The 18,914-nt window shown below is 39.7% G+C and overlaps 1 protein-coding gene across 2 annotated transcripts in view; it reads right to left on the bottom strand.

Moving 5' to 3' along the window:
* AOAH (acyloxyacyl hydrolase) overlaps positions 1-18,914 on the bottom strand; it is a 240,538-nt gene that overhangs the window by 80,804 nt on the left and 140,820 nt on the right. For both annotated transcript variants that reach the window (XM_004385300.2, XM_023739575.1), the window contains one exon: positions 13,156-13,247. In XM_004385300.2, coding sequence (XP_004385357.1) covers positions 13,156-13,247 — 92 coding nt within the window. The remainder of the gene's footprint in view (positions 1-13,155; positions 13,248-18,914) is intronic.

The following is an 18,914-nucleotide window of genomic DNA, read 5'->3' as shown; positions in this document are numbered from 1 at the left end:
CACAGTATAGGGAGAGCAATCAGGGTCACATAACAATGTATGTATAAATTTTTGTATGAGAGACTAACTTGAATTGTAAACTTTCACTTAAAGTATAACACTAAAATTTAAAAAAAGTCATCTATATGCAGAGTCAGCAGAATTTGTATTAATAGGACAAGCTAAGGATACTATGTATAAGGAGTTAACTGTAATGACTGTTCTGTTCTCAAATTCTCTTCCTCCTTCTCCTCCATAGCCACACAGATTCAAGTGTCCTGGTGTGATCTTTTTTTCTCCTTTTTCCTCTGTTGCACGTCAAAACCCAGTCCAGTGGGAACAGGTGATTGCCTCAGTTCTGTGATTTGAGAGGTGCAGAGGAGGGGTACTTAAAAGTTTTCTTCCCCACATTTTTCCCAATATCTAAAATACTGGTATTCTCAGCACTAGTAACATGCTTGGAGGTTTAAAAGAAAAGAAAAAACAAACAAGAAACCAAAGCCCATTGCCATCTCATGGCGACCCCATGTGTGCAGAGTAGAATTGCACTGCATAGAGTTTTCAAGGCTGACCTTGTGGAAGCAGATCGTCAGGCCTTTCTTCCAAGATGTCTCGTGGGTTTATATCGCAAATCTTTTGGTTAGTAGTCGAGTGCTTAACTGATTGAGCCACTCAGGGACTCCTTGCTTTGAGGTAAAAAACCTGTTGCCATCAAGTTGATTCCGACTCATAGTGATCCTATAGGACAGAGTAGACCTGCCTCATAGGGTCTCCAAGACTATAATTTTTACGGAAGCAGACTGCCACATCTTTCTCCCGAGGAGCAGCTGGTGAGTTTGAACTGCCAAACTTTCAGTTAGCAGCTGAGTGTTTAACCACTGAGCAACACCATATTAAATTCCCAATTTTATCAGCACCATCTACTGGACTGCCCAGACAATACAGACATCTTATATGAAGACACACTGGTCAGATATTAATTTTTGACACAAAAATTTAAAACCAGTAAATCTCAAACAGAATGGCTACTTGCTGCTCTTCATATATTGGCTCGGGTAACACAAAAACTCCCTTTCTTGGAGAGGTTCCTAATGGCCCCACATTTCAGCCTGACTGAAAGAAAAACAAAGAAAGAGTAGAACCATGAATGGACCATCAGAAATAATGCAGACAAATGAAAAGTGTTGACTCAGAATAAAATCCCCTTGGAGCGAACCAACAGAAGAGCTTCCCAAAAGCCTTTGAGTGTCAGCATCTTCTGGATAAACTAAAGGTGACATTATTCAAGTAACAGTGACGTATCAGGTTCTGATGAAATTTCTGATCTCTCTGGAGGCATTCCTTGTTTGGGTATAATTTTTGAGGCTCTTTTTATTGAATCTTATGGAGTAAGTCCCAAAAAAGACTGGGGCTTGGAAGGATAGTGGCAGGGCAAGTGAGAGGTAAACAGTAACACTTGGTGTGAAGGGTTAGGCAGGAAGAGAGTAGGCTAAAACTGGATAACTTAAAGAAGAGACAGACTTCCTCCAGGGACCTCTTCTGCTAAGATGTTTTAAGAAAAGGGTAGGTAGTTTTCCTTCTGATGTAGATGGAGTTCAGTCCAGCATGGGGACAGGGAGATGAATTTAAAATTCCTTCCAGACCTTTGATACTAGCCATATCCCAGGACCCTGTGTAATCCCTAGTTCATCGATCACAGAACAACCAAGGCTTCAGCCTCACAGAGACATAAACAGAATATGCAGAGTATGATGCGTTGTGTATTCGGGGAGACTGTCAATGGGCTAATTATGCAGGAGTGCGTGCAGGAGTGGAGCCCTGGTGGCACAGTGGTTAAGTGATATGGCTGCTAACCAAAAGGTCAGCAGTTCAAATCTGCCAGCCACTGCTCCATAGGAAACCCTGTGGGGCAGTTCTACTCTGTCCTCTCGGGTTATGGTTGTTAAAACACTTGGCTGCTAACCGAAAAGTCGGTGGTTTGAAGCCACCAGCTGCTCCATGGGAGAAAGATGAGGCAGTCTGCTTCTGTAAAGATTATAGCCTTGGAAACCCTGTAGGGCGTTCTACTCTGTTCTATAGGGTCACTGTGAGACAGAATCAACTCAATGGCAGCAGGTTTGCATTTTGGGGTTTGGGTATGCAGGGGTAAGGATGACTAGAGAGGGGGTCCCACGAGCTCAGACACGAAAACATTAGCAGGACGGCATGATAGATTTTGAATCTGGAGCAGCAAAATAGAATAGGGAGATAGACTTCACGGACACTGTGTTCAATAATTCTTGAGCTGCTGGACTTAGACAAGTTTCCTCCCTGTTAAGTTGGCCTCCCACTGAGATGTCTTCCTCTGCAGCTCTCTGAGCTTGGAGAAATTATAACTTTCTCCATCCCAACCTTTGCCAGCCCCAGATCAGACTCTAGGCCACTGTTGTTGTTGTTGTTAAGTGCCGTCGAGCTGCTTCTGACTCATAGCGACCCTATGCGCAAAAGAATGAAACACTGCCCAATCCTGCGCCATCCTCACCATCATTGCCATGTTTCAGTCTGTGGTTGCAGCCACTGTGCTAATCTATCTTGTTGAGGGTCTTCCTCTTCTCGCTGACCCTATACTTTACCAAGCATGATGTCCTTCTCCGGGGACTAGTCCCTCCTGACAACACGTCCAAAGTACGTGAGACGAAGTCCCGCCATCCTTGCTTCTAAGGAACATTCTGGCTGTCCTTCTTCCAAGACAGATTTATTCATTCTTCTGGCCGTCCATGGTATACTCCATATTCTTTGCCAATACCGTAATTCAAATGCGTCAATTCTTCTTCACTCTTCCTTAGTCACTGTCCAGGTTTCCCATGCATATGAGGAAACTGCAAATACTATGGCTTGGGTCAGGCGCACCTTGGTCCTCAAAGCGACATCTTTGCTTTTAACACTTTAAAGAGGCCTTTGGCTGCAGATTTTCCCAATGCACTGCATCAGGGTAAATAAATATGAAATTGGGATAAAACAGCTGTAAGATTGTGGATGCTTATAAATCTGAAAAGATCCGTCTGTGACATAGGAGAAGATTGTTTTACTAATTTAAACAGCATTTTTCAAAGCATGCTGGGTGGAACACTAGTTTCTTGAGATATCTCTTTCCCATAAACACACACACACACGCACACACACACATATACACAAACACAAATGCTACATAATTTTGTGGTCAAATACGTTTAGGAAATATTTCATATTATGCCTTCTTTTAGAGATACACAAGCTTTTTTTTTTTTTTTTTTTTTTCACAGTAAAGGCTCTGATAGGCCTTACACTAAATAAACCTGTTTTCCTTTATTTAAATCAGCATTTCCAAACCTTACTTGACCTTGGAATCTTTTTAAAATGTGTATAATAGCCTTTATCACCACTTGCCTGTCAGTTTATCATACTGTGGTGGCTTGCATGTTGCTATGATGCTGGAAGCTATATCACTTGTGTTTCAAATACCAGCATGGTCACCCAGTACCACAGGTTTCAGTGGAGCTTCCAGACTAAGACAGACTAGGAAGAAAGGCCTGATGATCTACTTCTGAAAAGTAGCCAATGAAAACCCTATGGATCACAATGGAATACTGCCTGATATGGTGCCAGAAGATGAACCCCTTGGTTAGAAGGTACTTGAAATACACACTGCTGTGATAATATGCTTTAGTATACCAACGATTGTGAAGAAGGCACAGGACTTGACAATTTTTTTAAAATAATATTTTATGTGTTTTTGGTGAAAGTTTATACAGCAAATTAGGTTCCCCTTTAACAATTTTTATACAAATCATTCCGTGCCATTGGTTACAGTTTTCACAATGTGTCAGCATTCTCATTATTTCTGTTCTGTTTGTTCTGTTCCCATTGATCTAGCTTCCTTTCCCCTCCTTGCCGTCCAACCTTTGCTTTTGGGTAACTGTGGTCCGTTTGGTCTCATATGGTTAATTGTTTAAGGGAGCACATTATTCACGGGTGATATTGTTTATTTTATAAGCCAATCTATTATTTGGCTTAAAAGACCTGCAGAAATAGCTTCAATTCCTAGTTCAAAGGGTATCTTAGGGTGATAGTCTCAGGGGTTCCTCTAGTTTCTACTGGTCCAGTGGGTCTGGCCTTTTTTAGGAATTTAAGTTTTGTTCTACATTTTTCTCCCATTCTATCTGGGACTTTCTATCATGTCCCTGGTAAGAACTGTAGGTAGTGGTAGCCAGGTACCATCTAGTTCTTCTGGTCTCAGGTTTGAAGAAGCTGTGGTTCACGTGGGCTATTAGTCTTGTGGACTAGTTTCTTCTTTGAGCCTCTGATTTCCTTCATTCTCTTTTGCACCGTGTAAGTCAGCAGCCGAGCTCTTAACCACTGCGCCACCAGGGCTCCAATAGCTGTATAGGGCCTGGCAATGTTTTGTTCTGTTACACACAGATGGCCATAAGTTGGAGCTGACAACTAACATCAACAAATACCCTTAACATCCTGTGTAACTAGTGTTTCACAGAACATTTTTTGAGGAATATTGATGAATTATCTCTGTGATCTGTATTTTAGTATTGAGATCGCCTAAAATCTCAGGTTCAGTTGGTTATAAGAGTTCTACCTGAGAAATTTGGGGGTTGTTCACTTACTTTGACCAAACTAGGTTGCAAAATTATATCATTCTGGACAAAAATTCACATAGAAGCTTGATTTATGAATTAACTAACTTTAGTGAATTTAGTCGTTTGTTTTATTTTTTCCACCTGACTACTGGATTGATAATTTTCTTTCAAATTCATTCTCCCCGATTTGCTGGCTGTGTGGTTATTTTAATATTTAATGAATCTTGCTAATTTCTTGTAGAACACTTATTATAGGAAACACTTAGAAGTCCAAGGGTTTTAAGTTATACTGATTTATTTTTATACATATCACATCATACAACTGATAATTTAATTCATGCTGTTTATATCTCCCTTCCCTTGCCCTTAGTATTTTCCCTGAAATGTTATTTCCTGCAAATCTGATTTTGTTTTAGGCAATCTGAGAAAATACATGTGAAGGAGGTTTGTAGATTGTAAAGCACTCTACAAATGTAAAGTGATATTACTATAAACGTATCCAGCAACTCTTTTGTTGAGTACCTACTATGTGCCCCACACTGTGCTAGATACTAAGGCTATAAGCACAGTCAAGCTTGACTGCTGCACTCAAGATGCTCAGAGTTCGGGTGTGGGTGGGGATGGGGTGGGGAGACAATCAATAAACAGTTACAAAAAGTGAGGTGATGTCTTCTTAGTCATCTAGTGCTGCTATAACAGAAATATCACAAGTGGATGGCTTTAACAAAGAGAAGTTTATTTCCTCACAGTAAAGTAGGCTAAAAGTCCAAATTCAGGGCATCAGCTCCAGGGGAAGTCTTTCTCTCTCTGTCGGCCTTCTCATCAATATTCCCCCGGACTAGGAACTTCTCTGTGTAGGGACCCCAGGTCCAAAGGACACGCTCTGCTCCTGGCCCTGCTTTCTTGGTGGTATCAGGTCCCCCTGTCTCTTTGCTTACTTCTCTCTTTTATAGCTCAAGAGATTGCTTCAGGCCACAATCCAATCTTGTAGATTGAATCCGGTCTTACTAACACAACTACCACCCATCCTCCCTCGTTAACATCATAAAGGCAGGATTTACAACATATAGGAAAATCACACAATACCAGGAATTATGGCCCAGCCAAACTGATTCACACATTTTTGGGGGACATAATTCAATCCATGACAGGTGACATTGGTATTGAAGGACACAATAAGAGCACAGGAGAGAGTTAGTTCATCAGAAAAGTCTTTGAGTATTGGGAAGCTGTCAAGTGCATGGTAAACACAAATTTTCCCAAATTCAGAATTTTCTTTGAAAGCTGAAGTTTTATGACTAACAACAAATAATGTCAGCTGTTTTCCTTGAAATGATAGCAAGCTCATTTCATTCATTTTATATAAAATATCTGTCATATATCTAAGTCTGAATAACCATCATTTGCCTTCCAGTCTTTCTTTCAATAAAAATGGTGTTCCATGAAAAAAAGTGACACGTTCAGCTCTCAGTTCACTCACACAACTGCTTTTCCTTCAGATAACCATCGTACTTTGTAATGCAGCAAAAGTGCTGTAGGTGTACTTCTTATTTCTTCACGTGAAATTATTAAAAATTCATGTACTCAATTTAATAAAATTAATAATTTTTTACTGCTTCATAGGTGACATTTTTTAAGGGAGACTGCCTCCCCCCACCATTTATTTTTAAACTGGGAGCGTGTGGAGGTAAAGAATACAATGATTCCTAGTACAGTTTGCTGGTGTTGTTTGATTTATGCTAAGGAGCCCTGGTGGTGCAGTGGTTAAGAGCTCAGCTGCTAACAAAAGGTTGGCAGTTCGAATCTACCAGCCGCTCCCTGGAAACTCTATGGGGCAGTTCCGCTCTGTCCTACAGGGTCACTATGAGTGGGAATCAACTCGACGGCAACGAGATGAATGGGATTGTTAGTAGTTTTACCCACCATTGCTTTTGTGACATCAGTACCAATGTCAACATGGTGAAAAGGAAATAAGGTTTTAGTATTTTTAGAAAATAATTTTAACTTGTGGACCCCGTAAAGGGTCTTGAAGACATCCTCCCAGGGATCCATGAAGCACATTTGGAAAACCGCTGCTATAGACTATGTCCCATTCCAATTAGTCTCACTCAACTCCAGATGACCAACACTCTAGGTAGTTATTTGCTTTGCAAAATATAATAGAAGGATAATCATCTGCAATTATATCACATGTAATTTGTGAATAATGGATTTAATAAGGTTATTAAGCCCATTAGTGTTTAGTACTTACATGTCTTTTTTTTTTAATATAAAATTAGATTAGCAAATCTTAGCTGCAAATCCCTGCTCTCCAATTTTCTGTTTTTAATGCCCCAAGAGACTTAGTCTGGAGTAATACAATAGTTCTCTCATATGTCTATTGGGTAAGGGAGAATAGATAACCTTTTAGCACTCAGATTCTAGGACAACTTTCATCAAAGATACATGTTTAAATGTCCTCACGTAGCTTTACTGTATCACTAGTAACAATGACTTTGTCTTTTTCTTTCCAAGGTCAGCTGTGTCTCTGGCCCAATATAGTAAATTTAAGCCAGAAGCAGAGGGAGCAACGTTTACTCTAGAAAACTCCGTAGGTTTGTGCTCACTTATGTTGACCCACTTATCCCAGTCTTCTCTCTCCAACTTGGTATGGTAATTTTGGTAACTGCTTTTGATTCTTTGGCTTTCATAACTTTTAATGGCTAACTTCAGCTTTTTACTTACATCTTTTGTTGAAGCTCCAGTTGCTGCCCTGTTTTTCTTCCCAGCTTGCAGAACATCTCTATTGTTTATCCCTCAGCCTGCAAACTCCACTGACTGGACAGACTCCCGGTCCTACTTCCAGAAGAAGGCATTTCTAGCAGCCATAAATGCTCAGCTGCATTATTTTTTGTTAAGGATTTGAGGTCACCTATTTCCTCTCCAGGGTCTGCTGTGGAGGAAATAGTACAGGTAAAGAACCATATTGCGGTACCACTTCTAATTAGTAGCTGGCCAAGTACCCAAAGTTGCATAATGCAGAACTTAATGTGCCCGACTTTAGAGCACAGTAATCCTGCCCACTGGCGAATGTGCTTCCAATAACGTTTCAGGCCCTGACTGATACATTTAGCAATATCTTGTCTCAAGGTACAAGCTAGTAAAACGATGGGGAAAAGCATATTTGATGGGGAGAAGCAAGAGTGTCTCTCCCCAACAATTTTCTCCAAAGTTTCTAAATCAAGTAGCATCATAAAGTTGGATGAGGACTTTAATATCATGCTGCCCTGTAGCTACTGAACTTGAACACTGGGGAGAACTTAAGTGTTCATCTGGCCCAATTCAACTTCATTACATAAATGGATGGTGAATGTTCCACCTAGGATCACACAGAACTAGAACCCTTGTCAGTCTAAATCTAGTCCTCCTCCCACCACACGACACTGACTCACTGGGTCTGGAATTTTAGATTTTACTTTTAAATGAGAAGTCCTGCCTTCTGAAGTTTTGGTGTTGTTTCCCATCCTTGTACACATGTATGGGGACTTGGCCTCTTTAATTTAAATAGAATTTCCCTGTTGCATTAATTGCTTTTGGAGGTGATCTGAACACGAAGCATTCTTTTTAATCTCTTTTAAAATATGTTCTTTCTTTCCACTTAACAGTTACAGTTCTCTACCTTATCGTCAGGCTCCCAGACTCCAAGCTACCAACCTCACGGAGATTTTTTTCTGTTTTTGACCTACTCAATTGCTTTCTGAATCATATTGGGGAAAACAACAACAACACATGTTTTTAAGGAATATCACTTATTATTGAATTTTCTGAAGTCTGAGAGTCAAGGGAACAGATTTTGTTAATGCTGACTCAGCTGAAGGAACTAAACATTTGCAAAACTAAGGGGTTATGTTTGTCTTTTATCCCATGCGTGTAATTTCAATTAGAGTTATATTCGTGCTTCCAAAAGGACATATTAAATTTTGAGGGGGCAAAGAGTATAACTGAAGAAGGAAAGAAACCACATTCTCTTCAAAATTGCATCTTTTTTGTTTTCACAAGGTGTATTTCCCAAAGAGCATTGCTAATACTCATAATATGAGGCTGATCACAAATGATAGGAAACACATTCTAGAGATCCAGTTGAATAGCACAAAAACCAAACTCACTGCCGTCAAGTCAATTCTGACTCATAGTGACCCAACAGGACAGAGTAGAACTGCCCCATGGGGTTTCCAAGGCTGTAATCTTTAAGGATTTTAAGCAGACTGCCACATCTTTCTTCCGTAGAGTGGCTGGTGGGTTCGAACCGCTGACCTTTCGGTTAGCAGCTGAGTGGGGCTCTGTCCCACATTGATAAGCATTTAAACTGAAAGGAACATTTGCTCAAACGCTGGTGGCAGCTATTCATATCTCTCACCAGTGCCGTTTCTAGGTCAATATTTTTTTCATTCTTCTTATTCCATCAGGAGAAGACCTCCACCATCTGCTAAAGTCTCTACAGTACTTTTTGCACACTTGATGAATTTTTATTCTTTTAATTGATCTAGCACAGATTATCTGCAGGTATAATTTACATGAGCCCCTGGGTGGTGCAAACAGTTAACGTGCTTGGCTGCTAATTGAAAGGCTGGAGGTTGGAGAACATCCAGAGGTACCTCAGGAGAAAGTCCTGGCTTAAACGTTTACATCAAAAAAATCAACCACTGAAAACCCTATGGAGTACAGTTCTACTCTGACATACGTAGGGTCACCATGACTCGGAATCAACTCAATGACAATTTTTTTTAAAAAATACTCTGCTTGAGGACAGATGAGACAGTTTAACATTAACCCTCATATGAATGACACACTAAATGATGATACTTACCCAGTGCCATGCTGCTCATGTTACTCCTTAATGGGGGAATCACGGCAGTTCAGATTCCAACAGAGAATTTCCTGTTGTATCAAAAGGAGTTGTACATACTCTTCCCCATTACAGCTGAGTGGCAGAGACAACAGGCACAGCACACAGAAACAACTGGCCAAAAGAGCATTCTGAGAGAGACAACGAGGTAACTCAGGGCCCCACAAATAAAAAAGTGACTGCAGGTAGGGGAACTACCAGTTGTGGTGTGAACCTCCTTAGAGATACAACAGATCAGTACAATACTTAGAATCAACACTGAGCAAGCTGCACGAGCAAAGGCTGAGTGTTTTTTGTAAACAGCAGTACAGACTAGCTCAGAATAGAGATGATTTTCACATAAGCTGCACTTAACTTTGTGAGCCACTGTCAGAATCTCTCTGCATAGCCCTTAAAATGTAAGAGTTACAAGAAACTATTCGCGTCTGAAGACTCACAACACTTCCTCTTCCCTTCGTCCCACCATCACACTTGTAAGGAAGATCCTGTCTATCTGCTGGGCTCTAGAGATGAGGATAATGGGTGGAAACTGTTGCAGGACTGGCGAGCTAGGGGGATTTTACACTGATAAGGGAGCAACCTCCGCCCACCCCCCAAGGAGCCCCTGGGTAGTGCAAACGATTAAGCGCTCATTTCTCCGAAAGATTGGTGGTTTGAACCCACCCAGAGGCACCTCAGAAGCCGGGCCTGGCAATCTGCTTGCAAAATGTCACAACCTCGAAAACCCTATGGAACAGGTCTACTTGGCACACACGGACTCACCATGAGTTGACTCACCGGCAACTAACAGCAACAACAGAGGGAGCAGTCTCTAGTCTGGGGACAGAAGAGAGGCAGAAAGGAAGAGGGTGACAGGCTTCCCTGCTGTCCCCCAACAAAAACTAAAAACAACTGAACAGAGCCTGAACAGGAGCTAAGAAGGATAGAGTTTTGGAGAAGTTTAGATGTACGAGACGTGGGGCAACTCCTGGCGAGTGTGAGCTGCAGAGATGAGGAAAGAAGTGTTGACCAGTTTTGCTGGGCATGGTGAATGAATTCCTTCCTTAGCACTCTTCGAGGGACTCCGGTAAAGATTTAAACAGCTTGGCAATTACTTTCAAACATCAGACTGGTATTTTCTTTATGGCAACATCATGAGGTTTCAGATCAAACAGTGACTGAGCTTCATAGGATTCACGTGTAAATTTAAGCTTCCACTGATAGTACAGTAAACCGCATCCATTTCTCATTCTTAACCAATTCTTTTCGTTATTGTCGTAAAAGCCTTGGTTTAGAGATACCTCCTGGTATTTTTATAGGCAGATAGCTGGATTGGGCGGAGGGCACTTAGGTATTATTTTCTCAAGTCTGATGTTCACAGTGGGGAGATAAAAGACCCTTCTAGAAAGCTGCTTTAACTGGGCCTATTTCCGGATGTGTTCCAGGTGACAAAGACAACAGCAGCTGCAGCAGAGAAAAGATGGGGACCGAGGCTGGTGCTCAGGGGGCCCCAGACTGCTGGGAGTATTGGGACCCTAGGAAGGGACACCAGACACATGATTGACATGTGGAACTATGCATGCCAAGTCTCCGCATTGGAAGGCTCCTTTGTTCTTAGTCATTGCCCCACCCTATAGCTATGCACTCAAAGAAGGGAATAATGGCAAAGAGGGAGCCATGTTCCTGCACACAGAATAAAACCAGTACATAAAGGTTGGGAGTTGTGGGCTAGGAGGGTCCTTGCCCACCAATTACTCTTTCGGCAAGGTTCCATGCCGAAAATCTGGGTTTATGTTCCTCATCACTTCTTATCAGTTGTGTGACCTTGGTCAAGTTTCTTGATCTGTCTACTACACTCTTAGATTCCTCAACTGCAAAATGCAGAAAATAATACCACCTACCTTACAAAGGGATTAAATGAGATAATCTCAATTTAACACTCAGTATAGTGTTATTCTTACTATCACTATTATCGTTACTGTTAGTATTTTTACCCTAATGGCAAGGAGTAGCCTTTTTATTCAAACAAAAGTAAACTTGAAAATCTACAGCTGAACTTGAAAATGCATCCCTTCTGCTTTGCTATATTCATAAATGATTTCTGCATAAATATGAGTATGTTTTCCTGAAGGTAAGTTTTCTTTCCTAGCTTTTTTCTACCCCCTCCATCACCCCAATCTCCTAAATCCTTTAGGGTTTGGGCCCCTTGCCTCTCACCTCAATAGGAGGTGGCTGTTGCTCTTTTCCATGGATTCCTTCTCTACTGAACCCTGTAGCCCTCTGTTGAGACCTGTCTTTTGGTCCATCTGTCTTGTACTACCATTATTTGTGCATTTGTCTCATCTCCCTACTTGATAGTAATCGACTTCAGAGATAGGAAAAGACTTGCTTAGCTTAAAACACCTGTGGTACCTAACTCAGTGCCTAAGTAGGTGGTAAGTATTCAGTAAGTATCTTTACAATGAATGATTAAAGATAATGATCCAATAAATTATTCAGGTATAAAATGTCCTACATCAAATTTAAAAAATGGGGTGCTAATACTATAACCGTTTCTCAAACATTCCTGCTTTTTACAGATTTGGGTAAACCAGGCCCATGCACTCTTGCCCTCCCCACAATTTCCATGGCTTATTTTATTGTCCTTTCTAGTGTTGCTGCCTGAGTCAAAGAGGGCTTTTTAGTTGGTTCCATCCTGCCTTCAGATCTCAAAGCAAAGCTCTACCCCTTTTTTTTTATAAGAAAGTCATTCATCTACCATATTTCCTTCTGCTTATTTAGTTTTTGGAAACCCTGGTGGCGTAGTGGTTAAGAGCTATGGCTGCTAACCAAAAGGTCAGCAGTTCGAATCCACCAGGTGCTCCTTGGAAACCCCGTGGGGCAGTTCTACTCTGTGCTATTGGGTCACTATGAGTTGGAATTGACTCCATGGCAATGGGTTTGGTTAGGTTTTTGGTTTATTTAGTTTCATAAATATTTGGGGTATGTTGGGAAATTACCTGTCATACCTGTGTCTGTCCACCATGTTGGGGACACTTGCAAAGCCTCACCAGCATCAGAGGTGTCCCTGTCAGGTTGTAGGCCTGGGAAGTGAAGCCCAGGCCCAAAGTCAACAACAAACCACACATAGCAAATTGAGTTGTGTCTCACTCAGACTCATAGTGCACTGTCTCTACCTACAAACCAGAGCATTAACACCAGGATGATTCCAGGAACTTGAGACTTTCCAATTATTTTTAGCCATTGTTTTTGTTGTTAGTTACTGTTGAGTTAGCTCTGACTCACGGCGACCTTATGTATAACAGAGCAAAACATTGCCTGGTCCTTTGCCATCTTTATGATCATTGATAGCCATTACCTTTATAAATATTAATTTCTGAGAATAAAAAAATCAAGTAAGCTTCTTTGTTCTTCAAATCAGAAAAATTCGGTGATGGTTGTGAGTATTTTCCATCAGAGACAAACCATAAAGCCTCTGCAGTAGGGATATTCCATCCTTGGCAGCTTTGATAAAATACAATTTCAATTACAATCCACTGTATGGTGGACTCTATGTCCATAGTGGGGTTTGTTGTATGTGACTTTTGTTCTGGAAACAGTTCATAATAATTCTCATTTCAACATGTTGGGAAGAAGTCCCAACTCCTGTTCTTTCCTTACATAGATATACTGAAATGTTTGAAGGTGTGCAAACACACTTACCCACTAGTGGAGTCTAGAAATCCAGTAATGCCAGAAAATTGTGGCCAGTCGAGCTCATTGGAAACTGCTGTTGGTAAGTTGAGGAAGGAGTTCTAAAGTAATAATAAAGAAGTAATTATCAGAATGGGTCATTTATTTTTTCAGGTAGCAAGATTATTAATTGTATAGGCATTATTCTCTGTCTCTCATCTCTATTCCTCTCTTTAATGGCCTTTGGCATTTATAACATATGCCTCTTAATTTTAACCATTATCAGATAATGCACAATAATCAGCATGACTCATGAACTGACTCCAGATCATCTCCTGTGAAAGATGTGGAACTCATGACATCTCATACATTTGAGAGAGATGCTTCAGTGGGCCCGTAAACTTTCCACTCTTAAATTCTCTAAGTTTTAGGTTAGATAATCAGAAAGTCAGTTGCCTGAAAAGTAATAACACCCAAATCTCCAGCAAAAAATGCTTTCCCTGAGTTTAAAGCTATGCCCTCAGGCAATAAGGTAGCGCCTTCTGACCTTCTTGGGGGTAAGGCGCCTTCTGAGAACCTAATTATGATTCCTTTCCCCTACAAAGATGCACATATATTTGTTTTGGTCTAGATTTCGGAAGATTCACAGACCTCCTGAAGCTCTTTCACAGACCCGAGTTTAAGAACCCCTCACATGGAAGGTTGACAAAAATGGGATTCATTCGAAATACATTTCTATGGCTTGCGCAAACTCATAGAAAAAGAATACTATCAGTTCTGTTCCCTTCTTGTTCCTTTTATAAATGTACTCTGGGATAAACCCCTTCTGTGGCTAATATTTCTACAAAAAGTTTATCTAGACTGATGTGTTTGGAACACGATAGCCAGATTTAGCAAATAAAAATACAAGATGCCCAGTTAAATTTGAATTTCAGGTACCAAAAACAAACAAACAAACAAAAAACCCAAAACCATTGCCGTTGAGTCAATTCTGACTCATAACGGCCCTACAGAACAGAGTAGAACTGTCCCATAGGGTTTCCAAGGAGCAGCTGGTGGATTCAAACTGCTGACCCTTTGGTCAGCAGCCAAGCTCTTAACCACTGTGCCACCAGGGCTCCTGAATTTCAGGTAAATGAGGAAAAATTTACTATAAGTATGTCCCATACAATGTTTGGTACATATTTACGCTAAAAATAAATTTATGTTTATCTGAAATTCAAGTGTAATTGGGCATCCTGTATTTTATCTGGCAATCCTAGTTTCGATGAAAACTCTGAAATCAAATATTCTCTTTTTCCCTTGGCTGACTTGAAGCGCAATGACCACCTCAGTGCCTGGTTGCAGGAAGCACTTTATCACAGGTGTGAGTGACATCTTCTCCCCCCATCCCTCTATTTGTCCACACTGAAAACCCATGTCCCCTTTGGATGAATATGAAAACTTCAAGTCCTCCTTTAATGTTATTTTAAAATTAAAAATAAATTATAGAACCCAAACATCTATGGTCAATTGATTTTTGACAAGGTTGCCAAGTACATTTGGTTCAAAAGAATAATCTCTTTAATAAATGCTCGTGGGACAACCATATTTCCACATGCAAAAGAATGAAGTTACATCCACACTTCACATCATATAAAAAAATTAACTCTAATTGAATCAAAGCCCTAAATGTAAGATCTAAAACCATAAAACTTAGGAGAAAACATAGGGATATGGTTTCAGGACCTAGTTTTTAATCATGGGCTCTTAGACATGATGTCAAAAACACAAGAAGCAAAAGACAAAATAGATACATTACACTTCATAAAAATTAAAAACTTTTGTGCATTAAAGGACTTTATCAACAAAATGAAGAGAGAACCTACAGACTGGTGGAAATTTTTGGACCCATATATCTGATAAGGGTTTCATATCCAGAATATATAAGAACTCCTACAAATTAACAACAACAACAATAACAAAACTCAAACAACCCAATCAAATAATAGGCAAAGAAACTGAATAAAGATTTCACTAAAGAGGATATACAAATGGCCAACAAGCACATGAGAAGATACTCAATATCATTAGTCATTAAGGAGATGCAAATCAAAATCACAATGAGGAGGGGCTGGGGCAAGATGGTGAAGCTAGTGTTCACTCCCATTTATCCCCCAGGAACTAACCCAGTGAACAATGAATAAAAACAAACACAGACTGAGATCTCAGAACTCCAGAGAACAGCTGAGGTGTTGGAGAGTTGATGAGAGCCCAGAAACAGGGAAGAGGAGAAGCAGGTGCAGCACAGAAGCTGGAAAAAACTACTTGCTAGCATCTGGAGCACTCACGCACTGCACTCATTTTGGGATGAGGCCAAGCAACACTTCAAACAAAAAACACAGAATGGAAGCTAAACTGAGGAAGCTGTAGCCCAATTTCTAAGGCTACACAAATAGGCTGTGGGAGTTCATGGCAGCGCACTTGAGATGAAGCAAAGTGAGACCATGGTGCTGTGAGAGAGTGCTATTGAATCTCACCGAGACCCCAGATGGACAGGTACTAGGACTGGGAGGAGATGAAAAGGCACCAGGACAATGCGGGTACTTAGATGGACAACACAGAGGGAAGCAGCTAACTCCCTACCCACGGTAGGACACTGTGGGAGAGCCTGTGCAGGGGCACCTATGAGGGAAAGACATAGAGCGCTTCCCACCTTCACCACAGGAAAGCTGAACCGGCTCCTTTCGGCATCTGCAGCCAGCTAAAATCCTTGTGCATGCATATCGAACTCTGGAGGAAAGCACCCAGAACTCCTGAATTAGCACTGAAAAAACCTAAGAATGCTGCAGTCCAGTCAATTCCTACTCACAGTGACCCTACAGGACATAGTACAACTCCCCCATAGGGTTTCCAAGGCTGTATAAATCTTTATGGAAGCAGACTGTCACATCTTTCTCCCACGGACTGGCTGGTGGGTTTGAACCACCAAAGTTTCAGTTAGTGGCTGAGTGCTTTAACCACTGTGAAACCAGGGCTCCTCCTAGGAGCATAGAGTGGAGATAATTCAGCCAAGTATAACCAGAAAATTTTCTCACAAAAATCAGAAAACAGAATTTAAAATAATTGAAAAAAAAAAAAAAAGATATCAAAACAGCCCAAGTTCAACAGAAAATAGTAAGACACACAAAATCACAAGAGAAAAAGAATCAAGAGGAAAACATGAAAATTTCTCCTATGAAGGCCAGGTTAACACAAAAAATAGAAAATTTTCAGATAATGATGCTAAATATGTTTAAAGAAAGCAAAAAGCACACAGAAAACAAGATAATAGAGATCAGAAAACAAATGGCAGAACAAAATGAGAAACTCAATAAGGAAATTGAAAAAAAAAAAAACACAGAAAACAAAAAACAAAACAAACCAAAGAGAAATGCTGAAACTGAAGAATAAAGCAACTGAATTAGAAAAAGCAAGAGAAACACTCAACAATAGTCGAACAGACAGAAGATAGACTAAGTGAACTAGAAGACAAGAATAACTGAAATGATCAAGTCTCAAGAAAAACAAGAGAAAAGAACAAAGAAAAGTTAACACAGCCAAATGGGAATATGGGATTCAATTAAGAAATCTAACATTAGAATCATTGGAATTCCAGAGCACCATGACAACAGTAAAGGTATAGAAAGAATTTTCCAAGAGATACTCAGAATTTCCTGGACCTGGACAGAGAACCAAACCTGCAAATACAGGAAGCTACATGAACCCCAATTAGGAGACACATAAAAAGATCAACTCTGTGCCACATCCTAATAAAATTTCTGAAAACCAAAGACCGGTAGAGAATTCTCAAAACAGCAAGAGAAAAACACAGTATAACATACCAAGTGTCCTTCATAAGAATTGGTGCAGATTTCTCCCCAGAAACTCTAGAGGTCAGAAGACAATGGAGCAGCATATATAAAATACTGAAGGAAAACAGTTGCCAAGCAAGAATTCTTTACCCAGCAACATTCATTCATAAGTGAGAGGGATATCAAGACATTCCCAAACAAATACAAGCTTTGGGAATTTGCTACTACCAGATCAGCTCTGCAAGTATTACTCAAAGGAGTACTCTAAATGAAAAGGCAAGAACATTAAACAAATATTCAAATCTATACGTGGGGGAAAAAAATAAGAGAGAGAGAGAAAGATCTCTAAAAAAGGCAACAACACGAGCAGTCATAAGGATCAAGTACATAATATTTTCAGGGAATAACCTCAATAATATAATCCTGCAAACAGTACAACATCAAGATTGTAAGAAATAGGTACAAAGCAAACCTATCGGATATAGGATGTGCAACGGTGCTAACGGAGACTCAGCAACAGAAATGGGGAGGGGAGGAGCATATCAGGAATAGATTTAATATGTTAAGGTTATACATTATCTGTTGTTCATGTGTTAAACACTGTCTCAGTTGTGAGTTGTGTAATATAATATGCATAGTAACCATTAAGAAATCATCAAGAAAAAATACACAGAAGAAAATAAGGAAGAAGCAAAAAGGTTCATCACAAGAAAGCAGCCAAATACAAACAAAAACATAAAAATGAGAATAAAAAAACAAAGAAGAGAAGAAACACTAAAAAAAAAAAAAAAAAAAATAGCAAAATGAGGTAGACACTTCATTTTCAGTAATCAACTTAAATGTAAATTGTCTAAACTTCTCATGCAAAAGGCAGAGAGTGGCAGAATGGATAAAAACAAAAACAAACAAACAAACAAAACCTGATCCATCCTTTTGCCGTCTACAAGAAACACACTTTAGACATAAGGACACAAACAGACTGAAAATAAAAGGATAGAAAAAAAAATATTCCATGCAACCAGGAAACAAAAAAGAGCAGGGGTGGCAATATTAATATCAATAAAATAGACTTTAAATCAAAATCTGTTACAAGAGATAAAGAAGGACATTACATAATAACAAAAGGGTCAATTCAGCAAGAAGACATAACATTATATGTCTTCAATATATATGTGCCTAACAGCAATGCTCTAAAATACATGCAACAAATACTAATATGAAAGTAGAAATAGACAACTCCACAATAATAGTAGAGGACTTCAACACAGCACTTTCAATTCTAGACAGAACATCTAAAAAGAAGATCACTAAGAACATTGAGACTTAAATAAAACCATAAGCCAATTTGACCTAATGGACATATATAGAACATTCCACCCATCAACAGAACAATACATATTTTTCTCCAGTGCACATGGATCACTTTCTAGAATAGACTGTATGTTGAACACAAAACAAGTCTCAACAAATTAAAAAAAAAATTGATATCATACGAAGCATCTTCTCAGACCATAGTGGTATGAAGCTAGACATCAATAACAGGAAAAATAAAGAAAAAAATGAACAAATGGAAACTAAATAATACACCACTACAAAACTATTGGGTCATAGAGGAAATCAAAAGTGAAATTAAAAAAATTCTTAGAATCAAATGAAAATGAAAATACAACATATCAAAACCTTTGGGACACAGCAAAAGCAGTTACATGCTGTCAAGTTGGTTCTAACTCATGGTGACCCTATGTACAACAGAATGAAACACTCTCTGGTCCTGCACCATCCTCACAATCATTGTTATGCTTGAGCCCTTTGTTGCAGCCACCATGTCAATCCATCTTGTTGAGCGTCTTCCCTCAAAATCAGTACTCAGAGGGAAATTTACTGCAATAAATGCATAAATTAAAAAAGAAGAAAGATCCAAAATCGATAATTTAAACAGATAACTTGAACAATTTG

The sequence above is a fragment of the Trichechus manatus genome, unplaced genomic scaffold (genome assembly GCF_000243295.1).
Source record: "Trichechus manatus latirostris isolate Lorelei unplaced genomic scaffold, TriManLat1.0 scaffold00137, whole genome shotgun sequence".
NCBI classification, from domain to species: domain Eukaryota; kingdom Metazoa; phylum Chordata; class Mammalia; order Sirenia; family Trichechidae; genus Trichechus; species Trichechus manatus.
Note: the sequence above shows the minus strand (reverse complement) of the source record. Positions and strands in the feature narration are given on the sequence as shown.